General features: G+C 48.5%; 1 protein-coding gene across 1 annotated transcript in view; it reads right to left on the reverse strand.

Annotated features, from left to right (window-relative positions):
- Positions 1 to 1199: 1199 nt before the first annotated feature.
- The window catches only part of LOC129328492 (major histocompatibility complex class I-related gene protein-like), a 34071-nt gene continuing 22170 nt past the window's right edge, over positions 1200 to 13100 (reverse strand). The window contains exons 2-7 of the mRNA XM_054977597.1: positions 9718 to 9987; positions 7088 to 7363; positions 4200 to 4484; positions 3968 to 4066; positions 2011 to 2065; positions 1200 to 1580 (exon numbers count right to left, since the gene is read on the reverse strand). Coding sequence (XP_054833572.1) covers positions 3972 to 4066; positions 4200 to 4484; positions 7088 to 7363; positions 9718 to 9955 — 894 coding nt within the window. The 5' untranslated portion in view covers positions 9956 to 9987 and the 3' untranslated portion in view covers positions 1200 to 1580; positions 2011 to 2065; positions 3968 to 3971. The remainder of the gene's footprint in view (positions 1581 to 2010; positions 2066 to 3967; positions 4067 to 4199; positions 4485 to 7087; positions 7364 to 9717; positions 9988 to 13100) is intronic.

Raw genomic sequence — 13100 nt, forward strand, 5'->3', positions numbered from 1 at the left:
GGAGGCAGACAGGAAGTTCAAGCTGGAGGGCAAAGTTCACCTCAACGTTGTCCCAAATTACCAGACTGGTGTTCTCTGAAGCAGTGAGGCGGGCCGGGCTTCAGCCCTTGCCTCCATCTTGGTCTTATTGTATGCTCCCAGGGAGGGAGTTTCAGGCCTGGGCAGGGGTTTGAACTCAGGTCCTCTTACATCCAGACCCAACACTGCACAACTACAAAAACCCAACCCTTGCTTAATTTTTAACTTAAGATCCTGCATCTCACATAGAGCAAAGCAGACAGAGATCTATTTGTGTTTCATTTATTGTCCAATATGAACAAGAATATTAGAGAAAAGTGCCTTTGTAACACAACGTTTTCAAATGCCATCGTAAGCCTGGATGAGTGCTCACACTAGCCAGATACTTAAGCTCTGAAATGGCTGCAGTAACTAAGAAGAAACGGGAGACGTTCCCATCTCTAGCTGCTAGGAAGGAGAAACACCAGCCCATCAGAAAGAAATATCACCCAAGTCAGTTCTGTCATCTAGAGCAGATCTGGACAATATAACAGAGAGCGTTAAAGACTGGCCCAGGCTGGGGCCTTCCCCTGAGGTTGACTCCTGGCACGGGTATTGAGAGGTTGACTGCCTCTGAAGCTGGAGGCTCCTTCCAGTCACCTTGGCTAGCAGCTGCTGACAGACCTCTCCATGAATTTGTCTTTTTAAAAGGTATGTCTGGTCATCACTACATCCTCTGGCAGCCAATTCCACATTTTAATCAAGAAGCGCTTCTTTTTGAGCGGAACCACAAGTGACGCCTGACACAGGTTGGACACTTGCCAGCTTCCCTCAAGTTTTGATGGGAAATGTAGGCAGCTTGTCGGAATGTTGGACAAGTGACAGTTGAAAAGTCCATTGGACAGCCGTCAGAGAGCCAAGCTGCAAGACCAGGATGTGCCTACATTCCCCATCAAAACTTGAGGGAAGCTGACCAGTGTCCAACCTGTATCAGGCGTCACTTGTGGTCCTGCTCTTTGTCTGCCCTGGATCTTCTGCCCTTTGGATGACCCTGCGTTCTACAACAACGTTCGATTTATATACAAATTAACACCCACTCAGAGCGGGTTTATTATCCCCACAACTGACTAGTATTTGGGAGGAGAAGAGAAAAAGTTCTCTATCTGCTCTCTATCCAGGTGCATAATTGTATCATTTCCCACCTTAGTTGTCCCTTTTCTAAATTGAGGAATCCCGGGCTCTTCAGGCTGTCCAGCTCCGCAATGTCCTTTTTGAGATACGATGACCAGAACAGCACACACGAGTCCCAATGAGGCTGCACCACAGATCTATAGATGGGCATTATAATATTGTCCATTTTATGCTAAGTCCCTTTCCCAATAATCTGCAGCATAGAGTTTTCCTTTTTCACTGCTGCAGCACACCGAGTTGAAGCCTTCGTTGAGTTATCCACTCTGACCCCAAGGTCTCTTTCCCTCTCAGCCCCACATCTTCAGTCCCCATCAGTCCTAAGCAGCATTTGGACTGAGCCTCTTTGTAAATCCAAGGTGGCGTCTCTCCTTGCATGCTAGCGGGAATTCATGCTGCAAAAAAGCCAAAAGAGGAAAAGATAACATTATAAGCTTGGGAGGGGCGAGTCATTGTGTGTGTGTGCGTGTGTGCGTGCACACGCATGCGCCATCAAGTCACCATTTATGCCAATTTCAGCAAGGGGCTTCCAAGGCAAGCAGAGCTGGTTTGCCATTGTCTTCCTCTCCAAAGTTGTCCTTGGTGGTCGCCCATCCGAGAACTGACCCTGCTTAGCTTCCAAGATCTGACGAGATGGGGCTATACCATGTCACCTTCCCTCCCATGGAGGGGGGGGGGGGTCATCAGGAAGGCAGAAAATATGCAAAACTGCAAACAATCCTGAGCAGGAGGAGAAATCCATGCCTGATCCCCAAAATTCAGCCTCCTGTCTGTTCTGAAGCTACACCAACCCTTCAGGGGAACAGAGGAAAAAGACGTCAACACCTGAGGCTTCGTGGCTGGGCATGGTGGCCTCCCCGACACCGCCAACAGTGGTCCTCTGTCGGAGAAAAGTTTCAAAGAGAAGGGAGGTGTCACTTTGTAGCCATTTGCTCACTGTCTTCCTTCAGATTTTATTTATTTGTATTTATTTATTTATTTATTTTCTATTTTTATTCCGCCTTCCCCACATTTCCAGCAGGCTCAAGGTGGATTACAAAATACATAAAGAATATATAAAACAGTTATTATAGTTAACAATTCTAAAAACATCCAATTTACACAGTTAAAATACAATTATAAATATCAACATAGCGGCACAGAATTCCACTGATCAAATTTAAAACAACTTCAGAGCACCTTTGCATTAAAGAGTTTTTAAAAATGGGGGTATTGGTGGTGGGGAGGGCCCAATCCCACATCAACCAGCCAGGGGGGCTCTGCCTAGCACCCCCCATATACCTGGTGGAACAGCTCCGTCTTGCAGGCCCGGCAAAAAGGTAACAAATCTTGCCAGGCCTTAGTCTCTTCAGACAGAGCATTCCACCAGGTTGGGGCCAGGACCGAAAAGGCCCTGGCCCTGGTCGATGCCAGGCGGGCCTCCCTGGGATCAGGGACTTTTAACAGATGTTTCTCACTAGAACAGAGAGTCCTCTGGGGTTCATATGGGGAGAGGCGGTCCTGCAGATTTGCTGGTCCCAGTCCACATAGGGCTTTATAGGTTAATACTAAAACCTTGAACCTGATTCGGTACTCCACTGGTAGCCAGTGCAGCTGATGCAGTGCTGGTGTTGTATGCTCACACATCAGCTAGCCCATGATAACGTGCTACCACATTATGCACCAGCTGTAACTACCGGAGCAGGTTCAAGGGAAGCCCTGCATAGAGCATGTTACAGTAGTTTAACCTAGAGGTGACTGTTGCCTGGACCATTGTAGTCAAGTTGCGGGACGAAAGATAGGGGGCAAGCTGCCTGGCCTGTCGAAGATAGAAGAACGAGGACCTGGCAACCACCGTGATCTGAGCCTCCATTATCAATGAGGCATCCAAGATCACCCCCAGGCTCCCGACTCTCGGGACTGGCGTGAGCACTGGCCCGTCAAGTACAGGAAGCCGGGGTCCCAAATCCACATTTCCGTAACTCAAGTACAGGATCTCCATCTTTGCAGGGTTTAGCTTCAGCCGACTTTGTCTCAACCATCCAGCCACAGTTTCAAAAGCATGCTCCAGGACATCTGGGGTAGATCCAGGCCGACTGTTCATGAGCAGATATAGCTGGGTGTCATCTGCATATTGCTGGCTCCCAAGCCCGAAACTCCGCATCAACTGGGCAAGGGGGCGCATATAGATGTAAAACAGCAACGGGGAGAGTATCGCCCCCTGTGGCACACCACATATTAGTGGCCAGCGGGACGATAACTTATCTCCTAGCGCCACCCTCTGTCCCACGACCGTGAAGAAAGGAGACAAGCCACTGTAATGCTGTCCCCTGAATTCTCACGTTGGCGAGGCAGTGGGTCAAAAGATCATAATTGACTGTATCGAACACCGCTGAAAGGTCTAATAAAATCTGCAGTGCCGATCCACCTCGATCCAGGTGTCTGCGGAGATCATCTGTGAGGGCAACCAGCAGTGTCTCCACCCTGTGTCCTGGGCGGAACCCAGACTGGAAGGGATCTAAGGTCGAGGTCTCCTTCAGGAAATTCATATACAGAATCAGAGCCTCAGGACCTCCAGAGGTCATCCAGTACTACCCCCTACTTACACTGCAAATGATCTATCTGGCCATGAAACTCTTTTTCTAATTCATGGGCACGGTGGAACTTTTCAGAGGAGGGGTTTCTGGGCACCCCCAGAATTGGGGGATGTCATGTTCCTGTGCCAGGACTCCCTCAGCACCTCTCAGTCAGAGACAAAAACTGGATGAGGCTCCCCTACCAAATGAATTCGAGCTTTACTCACTGATTCAGAAGAGCGCTCCAGTCCCCAGCAAGATGGCACTAGCTGTCGCCCCCATGAGGTCTGCCCCAGTAAGGCTCACTCTGGACCCCGAGGATGAAACTGGAAAAAGAAAATGGGTCATGAGAATAATGAGAATAAGACCACTTTTAAAAATCAGTCAAAACCCTCCTTCCAGAGTCAGCCACCCTCCTCCAAAACAGCCCGTCCTCCTCTGCCCCCTTCAGTCTCTCACCATGCTTCCCCATGGCCAAGTCCAGTGGTCCCTGCAGCCCCTCATGTTCCACGTGGCACCAGAAGCTTTCCCTGTCCTGGGAGTGCACCTCAACGCTCAGCCACGTGTAATAAGTCCCGTCTGAGTTGGGGAAGATGCCCCCGTGGAAGGTGTCCTGCTCCCAGACGTCCCCGTCCTTCATCCAGGTGGCATCAATCTCTCTGGGGTAGAAGCCACGGGCATGGCAGATGAGGGAATCGAGGCCTCCGTACCCTGCCTTGCATCTCACTGTTACCATCGGGGGCTCTGTGAAAACGTAAGCATTGGTCCCTGTCAAGGCAGCATCTTTCCACTGGCGGGCAGGAGGGACGCTGAAAAGAATGCTCCGGTGACCCTCTGCTTGTTCTCTGGCCCTGAAGTGGAACATTGGCATGCTCTACAGCATGGTAGAGGGGTTCGCTAGCTAACGGGTGGTGGGTTGTAATTGGCCTGGACCATCTAGATGGGTGTGGCTAGAACTGGCCATATGGCGAGGAATCCCAAAGGGGGAAATGTGAATGCCTCAGGTGCTTGTAAAGGGAAGCACGGTGCAGGGCTTTATATGGAAACACTAGAAGGCTGATGTGAAATAAGAACATAGATATGGCGAGTATTTGAAGAACTCGACGGGATGAGAAAAACCACCTACGGCTACCCCTAGATATAAACTCTGTGGCAGTTCTCAGCCTTGCTGGAGCCTGTGGGCACTTGTATAATTTTCAGAGCACTGAGGGGACAGCACCACAAAATGGCTGCCATGGGGGCCAGGGAATCACAAAATGGTGGGAGGATGTTGCAAGAGAGCTCTTTCCGAATAGGGCTCCATGTAGACCCAAAGAAAAGGCCGCCTGGCCTCTCCTGCTCAAGCAAGGGGGAAGAAAGCCAGAATTTCGCTTTGGGGGAGAAATTATTTGGGGAAGAAGCAACTGGGCACCAGGAAACACACTTGAGGGCACCATGTTGGAGATCACAGCTCTATTGGAAGGAAGCGGAGTGGCTCTGCCTGTCAAAGAGACAGCAGATTCAAATAACAACAACAACATTTGATTTATATACTGCCCTTCAGGACAACTTAATGTCCACTCAGAGCAGTTTACAAAGTATGCTGTTATTATCCCTACAACAATAATCACCCTGTGAGGTGGATGGGGCTGAGAGAGCTCCAGAGAACTGTGACTAGCCCAAGGTCACCCAGAGGGCTTCAAGTGGAGGAGTGGGGAATCAAACCCGGCTCTCCAGATTAGAGTCCCACGCTCTTAACCACTACACCAAACTAGCTCTCTGAAAAGAAGAGGACTAAACTCTACCAAAGAAAGGAGGAGATTAAGCCCCTCAAAAGTAACTTAAAACCAGGGATGTTTTATTACTCTCTTGACCAACCATGAAGGTAGAAAGCCAGCCATGGGATGAGAGCTATCCAGTGCATCGCATAGTGTGTCCCATGTACAACTGTCCAGCTGTTGAAGAAGTCATGAGAGGCAGAGACGGGTGTATATAGGGTTGCCAACCTCCAAGTGGGCCTGAAGTTCTCCCTGAATGACAACTGATCTTCAGACTGCAGGGATCAGTTCCCTTGAAAAAAAATGGCAGCTTTGGAGGGTGGTCTCTATGATGTCACAGCCCCGCTAAGCTCCCTCCCCTTGCCAGGTTCCTCTGCCAAATCTCCAAGAATGTCTCAGCTTGAGTTGGTATTCCTAAGTGTAAACAGGACTTTCATGGACCTTGTGGTCCCACCAACATTTTGGTGGTCTACATGTCTCAAACATGTAGACAAGGTAGATAGCCGGTTTGGTGTAGTAGTTAAAGAGTGTAGGACTCACAGCCGGGTTTGATTTCCCACTCCTCAGTGAAGCCAGCTGGGTGACCTTGGGTCGATTACAACGCTCTCGGAGCCTTCTCAGCCCCAACCACCTCACAAGGTGATTGTTGTTGTGGGGATAATAATGACATATTTTGTAAACTGCTCTGAGTGGGCATTAAGTCATCTTGAAGGGTGGTATATAAAGCGGAGGGGGGGGACCTTCCAGAAATGTTGTGACAAGGTGAAAGTGGTAGGACCAGAATTTGTTCAAAAATGATACTGAATCACTGGTGAGCAGTGAGGTGGCAAACTCAACAGATGACACCAAGTTGGCTGGGAGGGTGAGTACCAAGATGGATTACAAAGTGCTACAAGAGGCTCTCGATGGCTGAGTGGGTGCCAAATGAAATTCAACATAAGAAAGAATGATGCACATCAGGGCAATCTCCCCTCTTAACTTTAAATAAACACTGATGAAGTCTCAAGCGAATGAGGAGATTTTGAGGTTGTGGTGGACAGCTTAAAGAAAATGTTGACCCAGAGATTCCTTTAGGTGGGGATTAGAATTTCCAGCCAACAGATAGGATCTGGAGATCTCCCAGAATTACAACTGATCTCCAGACAACAAAGGTGGGGGAAAGGGCTGGAGAAAATGACTCCATGTCTCCAGTAATTGCTGACAATCCTAGTTGGGGCCAAGCCTGCACAACCCACCAATCTCTCATCATGGTTACTAAGGCAACCAAAATGGGCCTTCACCTCTGCATGAAGACAGAATCCTGTGAGAGATCAGCAGACATTTTGGATGCCGTAGCCTCTTTAGCCAATGGCGAGTCCTAAATTTCTTGTTCTGCTGTGAGTAGGGTTGACAGCTGGAGATTTGGAGGGTGGAGTGTGTTGTGGACAGGATTTGGAGAAGGGTGGAACCTTAGCAGGGTATAATGCCATAGACTCCACCCTCCAGAGCAGCCATTTTCTCCAAGAGAACAGCTCTCTCTTGCCTGTAGATATCCCAGTAATTCAGGTGTCAGCAGGGTCTTCTACCCTTCTATTCATCCCCCCTCCTCACCTGTCCTCAGCAAAACCTCTTTTCCATAGCGTAGGTATGTGTGCAGCCCCTCCACACAGGTCACCTCCAGAAAGTACTTCCAGAATTGCTGACGGTTCCGCTCGGCATCCCACTTCCTCTTGATGAGCTTGTTGTCTTCAGAGATTGCTGTCCAGGTGAGAGACTCCTGGTTCAGGCTGAGGAAATCCCTCCCGTTGTAGCCGTATGTCACAAACCCTTGGGTACGATTGTCCCCTCTCAGTTCACAGCCAAAGATCACCTGCAGGGTTTGCAGCCCTGAAGAAGAGATGCAAGGGCCAGGCATCGTTTTATTTATTTGCAATTTATTTAGTACATTTTTATCCTATCTGTGAGGCAAGCCAGTGTTCTAGTTTCCCTTTAAGGGGATCGCAGAGGGTCAATCCGAATCTACGGTGGACAGATTTACAGCTATAGACCATGCTACACTGAGGCTTGCTCTCAACTGTAAGTTGGCACCGCTTGGAGACTGTGCAAAGTCTTAGCATAAGCTGCTTGACACTGTCCCTGTTCCAAGGAGCTCAGGGTACCACTCCATGGTCTTCCCTGACCCATTTTACTCTAACAAAAACAACCCTGTGAGGTAGGTCAGGCTGAGAGAGTGTGTGTGACTGGCCCAAGGTCCCCCCGAAAGCTTCCATGGCACAGACAGGATTTGAACTTGAGGATCCCAGAGCCCAGAACCCAGGAGTTTGTTATACCAAGCTAGTTAGCACAGCCCCCTGCCTAGGAAAAATAAGGGTTTCACGCCAACATGTAATGATAAGATTCAGAAAGGCTCTATGTGTTTCCTCTTACAAACTGATTTAATTTTTTTAAACCTTTGTTTATAGTTTATCTTTCTCGTTGGGACTCAAGGCAGATTACAAAGTTTTATTTATATTATTTTGTCTGTTTCTGCTATTTATAGTCTGCCTTTAATACCTACAACAATACAAACAAACATACAACAAATAGTCACAATGTAAAACTGGGCTACAAAAGTGGAGAATAGTAAAACTAAAACAGTCTAGTACACCCATTCCTGTATTCTAAACAGTACAGGAAACTTGAGCATTTCAAATGCATTTTAATTTTGAAAAAAAGCCACAGATCAGGCCAAGGTAAGATGGGGAAATGACACGATAAAAAAACAGGAATGCACCCGTTTGGCCATGAAATTATGCAGACAGTCCCAAATGAGTGAACTGTGGCCATTCCAAAAAAAATGGTGAGTGGGGAACCAGTTGCTGTCTCGTCCAGTATATATCACAATGACCCACGCGATTCCAGCTCCCCCTTGGTAGGAAATGGAAAAATTAGGGGGGGGGGGGAATTCCCTCCCCCATTTTTCCCTGAGGCCGTTTTTTCAATTTTTCCAAGAGTAAAACTGGAAATGTTGGGGTGTACTGAGAAAAAAAAAACCTCCTATGAAATATTTTCTCTTTTAGAATGAGAAAATGCTTTTCAACACAAGGTGAGCGTGCTGTAGACATATATAGCCCTTAAATCCAAGATGAATTTCTGCACCTAGAAAGTATAAAAGACTAGAGAATTTTCTTTCAATTTGTGCAAACTTCACATTTTTCAATGAAACGTATGAGAATAAAAATGCTCAAAATCAGAAGTTTCAGAAGCTGCTTCTGATTAGAGACTTGAGGTGCTGATACTTTTAATTTTGAATGTGACTAATTTTGTAGATAATTAAAATGTTGTGTCTGTTGATAATATACTACTAATTGTTCAATGCTTTAATGTTATGAAGTATGAATATATATCATAATATATTGTTAGTTTTATTGAGAATGTGTAACCTTTTCTTGACCAAATTATATATTTTATGTTATTTACCACAAAGTGGACGTTTTCTATTTAACTCCTATTTCCCCCTTACTTTTCAAATAACAAAAATTAAGATACAGGTTCTAAGGTTGCATAGGGAGCATCAGGTTGCAGCTCTCTCTCAAGTATTGGGTATATAGGCAAGTTTACTTGTAGAAAACTAAGGCATTTACAACGGTTAAGTTTCACAAATATGTCAAACACTGCAATTTTATATGCTAAGTCAGGGCCAAGCTACAAGTGACTAATGACACTTGAACAGCAAGTGGGTTGAGTGGAGCGCAAGTGAACAGGGGGAAATACACTTGCCGTTCAAGTGTCATTCGTCACTTGTAGCTTTGCCCTCAGTTATAAAGGATGCATTTTATGTTGTTAAAGCAGTAACATTAGTTTAGGTTCAATCAGACAGTGTATTGCATGTATATCAATTCCCGCCCCCCCCAAATTCCATTTTTCCCCCAAGGACTTTTATTTCCCCGTGGCTTCAAAATTTTCAGACATTTTACATTTCTAAGCTCAGCCGTCTCTCTCCTGTGACAAGCTGTGGCTCTCCAGGGCTCTGGCAGAGAATTGCCTTACTCAACACCAGCTGCTCAAGATCCTGGAACCAAGAAGTTGGGAATCAATCTCCCAACAGAGCTTCCCGCCTTGTGTTCGGTGGAGCAATCAGTGGGCCCAAACGGAGCTGTTTCTGTGATGGACTTCGGGCTGGTCTCAGCAAACCTCATGAGGCAGCCTTTTTCATCCACTGAGGGAGGGGGTACGATGGGGCCCTCCTGGCCTCCACTCACCCCTGCTCTGGTTGTAAAGATTCTTTAGAACCATCAGATCCACAAGTGAAGTCGAGGCAAAGTCCCACTCTGTGTTCCTGGTCCAGAAGTGGGCATCATCCTTGCCGATCTTCTCTATCCAGGGCGACTGAGGCAGGCACAGCTCAGTTTCTCTGTCATAGCGGCCTATGAGCTGGTCGTCCATGTACACTAAAGCGGAGAAGCGTGGCACCCACCAGCCAGGCTCCCAGGTGGCCATGTCAAAATACCTCAAGGCGTGCAAAGAATAGCCTGAAAAAGAGGGCAGAGGAATAGTTGGGGGGGGGTTGCAATGGAGGGTACCGCAAAACTACTTAAGGGCACCCACAGAGCTGCTGTAGCACAATGGTTAAGTGGTTCAGCTGCGATCGAGGAAGTGAACTTTGACTCATAAAAGTTGATACCCTGGGAAATTGTGTTGGTTTTCATGGCCATACTGCAGTACTAAGAGGATAACGTGTACAATAAACAGTTCCATAAACTACAGCCCTTGTCCCTTTATAGAAGTGTCTCCTGAGCCATTCAATTTTATTATAACCCCGTTCCTTTCATAAATTGTAAATGCCTTTGTCTTTTACAAGCACAACTGCAAACGTGCACAGTACATGAGAGAGGGAGTTTCAGTCTTAGTGCACACATCTTAATTTTTGCCACCTGACTGGTAGGAAAGAAGAAAAGTTAACATTTGTATTTTGGACAGAAACAGACTTAGACAGTAATATCCCTGATTGTTTATACTGCACTGTTTTTTAACTTCATTACACTGTTGCATGTCTTAGACTGTTCCTATTGCATTGCGAAATTTTGTAAACTGCCTTGAGTCTCAGTGCAAAAAGGCAGGCTATAAATAAATAACATAGGAATTATCATTAACACTGTAACGTAGAAGTTAAGTGGTTGGGTTGTGAATCAGCTCTCTGCTGGTTCAACTCCCACTCCTGCCATGAGCTCAGCAGGTGGCCCTGGGTCAGCCACTCCTCTCAGCCCCAGCGCCCCAGCTGTGGGGATAATAACAGCTCTGAGGGGGGGGGGGGGACACTTGTTGTTGCTATCATCATCTAGATTAGGTTTTCTGGGTACAACCAGGTAGCCTTTGGGAGGAACAGATGCTGAATTCAATGGGCCTTTGATGTGCTCTGAGGGCTGCTCTAATGGCTTTCTCTTCAGCAGCATCCTGGCTGTGTCCAAAACTCTTTCTGAAGGGACCATTTACTCTTCTGGCTGGATCCTGTTTGCATCTGCGTCAGCATAGTGCTGCTGTCACACCCATCTACCTCTCAGCCTTCTAGCTTCCCTTTCTAATGCCCCTTCCTCTGTTCCCTTTGCTCTTCCGCACGTATATTTCTTTCTTTGAGGTGCTACCGAAAGCACCTCAAAGCTCTGGATTGGGAAATTCTTGGAAATGTTTGTGGGTTTGGAGAAGGAATGGATCTGAGAGGGGGATAATGCCATAGAGTCTACATCCCAAAGTAGCCATTTTCTCCAGAGACAGCCGTTTTTAAGTCAGGAGTCTGTGGCCTGGACAGCAGTTTTTAAGTCGGGAGATCTCCAGCCACCACCTGGAGGTTGGCAAGCTTAGGTGCTGCCAAAGGACTCTCGGCTGCTTTGTGGCAACAGACCAAGACTGCTTGCCCCCAAGTTACACGGATGAGCCCTGCCTCCTCCTATGTTTACAAATTGGCTCACAGCCAGCAGCATAAACTATGCGATATGCTATCAATCTCCTCAGAGCAGCATCTGAATCCCCCAGATAAGAGCAGCAGATGGTGTTGTGACTGGCACCAGGGCCGTTTTCACGCTGTGAAAATAGCACGGGACTCACCGAAGGCTGCTGGCTTCCTCGCGCGATTTTTAACATTGGCTACTTCCACACATGCTGGATAATCCACTTTCAATACTCTTTAGTGAACGTTTGGAACTGCCACTATCCAATTACAAAACGTCATAAATCACTGTTTGCACCGTTTTGTAAACAGATGGTGTCAAAAATTTGGAGAAGGAATGGATCTGAGAAGGGGGTAATGCCATAAAGTCCACCTCCCAAAGTAACCATTTTCTCCAGGGAAACTGATTTCTGTGGCCTTGACAGCAGTTGTTTAGTCCAGAGATCTCCAGACACCACCTGGAGGTTGGCAAGCTTAGGTGCTACCAAAGGACTCTCGGCTGCTTTGGGGCAACAGACCAAGGCTGCTTGCCCCCATGTTGCAAGAATACGCCATGCCTCCTCCTATGCTTACAAATTGGCTCAGAGCCAACAGCATAAACTGTGTGATACGCTATCAATGTCCTTCGCACTGCGTCTGAATCCCCCAGATAAGAGAAGAAGTCGGTGTTGTGGCACCAGGTCGCCCAGCGAGCTTCCACGCAGAGCAGGGAATCGAACCTGGGTCACCCCTAGCCCGTCACTCTAGCCACAATAACATATCGGCTCTCTTGGCTGCAGTTGCCTCCTATTGCATGCCAAAGAAATGCCTGCAGACGCACACACAGGGGTGCTTTGGTCGGTGGGCAATTTCCGTCTCCCCTCTCAGCTCTGTGCCCCGCGCCCGCCCGGTGTCAGGCCCCCTCCCCACCTCCGAGGCACTCACCAGCCCACGATCCCCGCAGCCGCAGGAGGAGGATTGTCCCCGTCAGCAGAAGGCGCCACTGGAGGAACCCCATCTGGATCCGGGACCTGCACGTCTCTGGCTGCGCTCCGTGTCCCGCTGCGCGTTTAGTGTGGAAAGCGGAGCTAAAGCGGAGATGGGCCGACGGGTGAGGAGTGGACCAACAGGAAAAAATGCCCGCGCCGGTTGCTAGGCAGAGTTCCAAACCACCCCCCGGGGCTCTTCCGAAGGGCTCCAGCCGCCTCGCCCCCAGCCGCCTTTGGGGAGGCGAGCGGGAGGGAGCGCGGAGGGGACGCCGCGGAAGGGGCTCCCTTGCGGCTTATGTGGGGCGGGGGCAGAAAAGACCGGCCTGCTTCGGCGCGTCTGTGCGGTGGCCCCGGGGTGGCCCCGGGGTACTGATGCAACCGGCGCCCAGGCGCGGAAAGGCGGCCGGTCGGCGAAGAGCCGTCCAGTTTGGCCGGCAGCGGCTCTCTGGGATCTGGGAGGAGGAGATCAGAAGGAGGTTTTTATGCTTTCTGCCAAACAGAGATGTTCAAGGGGGCTTTTTGGAAAACTGTAGTCTAGAGGAGCAGCTGGGGGGGGGGGGTCCCTTCTGCGTGGGAACAGGATTGGGGCTCGTTGCCTGGCTTATTGTTGGCATCCCCTCACTCTGCCCTTCCTAACCCCCTTTCTTCTTCCTGAGATGACTCGCCTGAGGCAGTTTGTGTTGCCTGAAGGTTTGAGTTTTTAAGCAAGCGTCTTTCCTTCTTTCATGAAAGA

The sequence above is a fragment of the Eublepharis macularius genome, chromosome 4 (assembly GCF_028583425.1).
Source record: "Eublepharis macularius isolate TG4126 chromosome 4, MPM_Emac_v1.0, whole genome shotgun sequence".
Taxonomy (NCBI): Eukaryota; Metazoa; Chordata; class Lepidosauria; order Squamata; family Eublepharidae; genus Eublepharis; species Eublepharis macularius.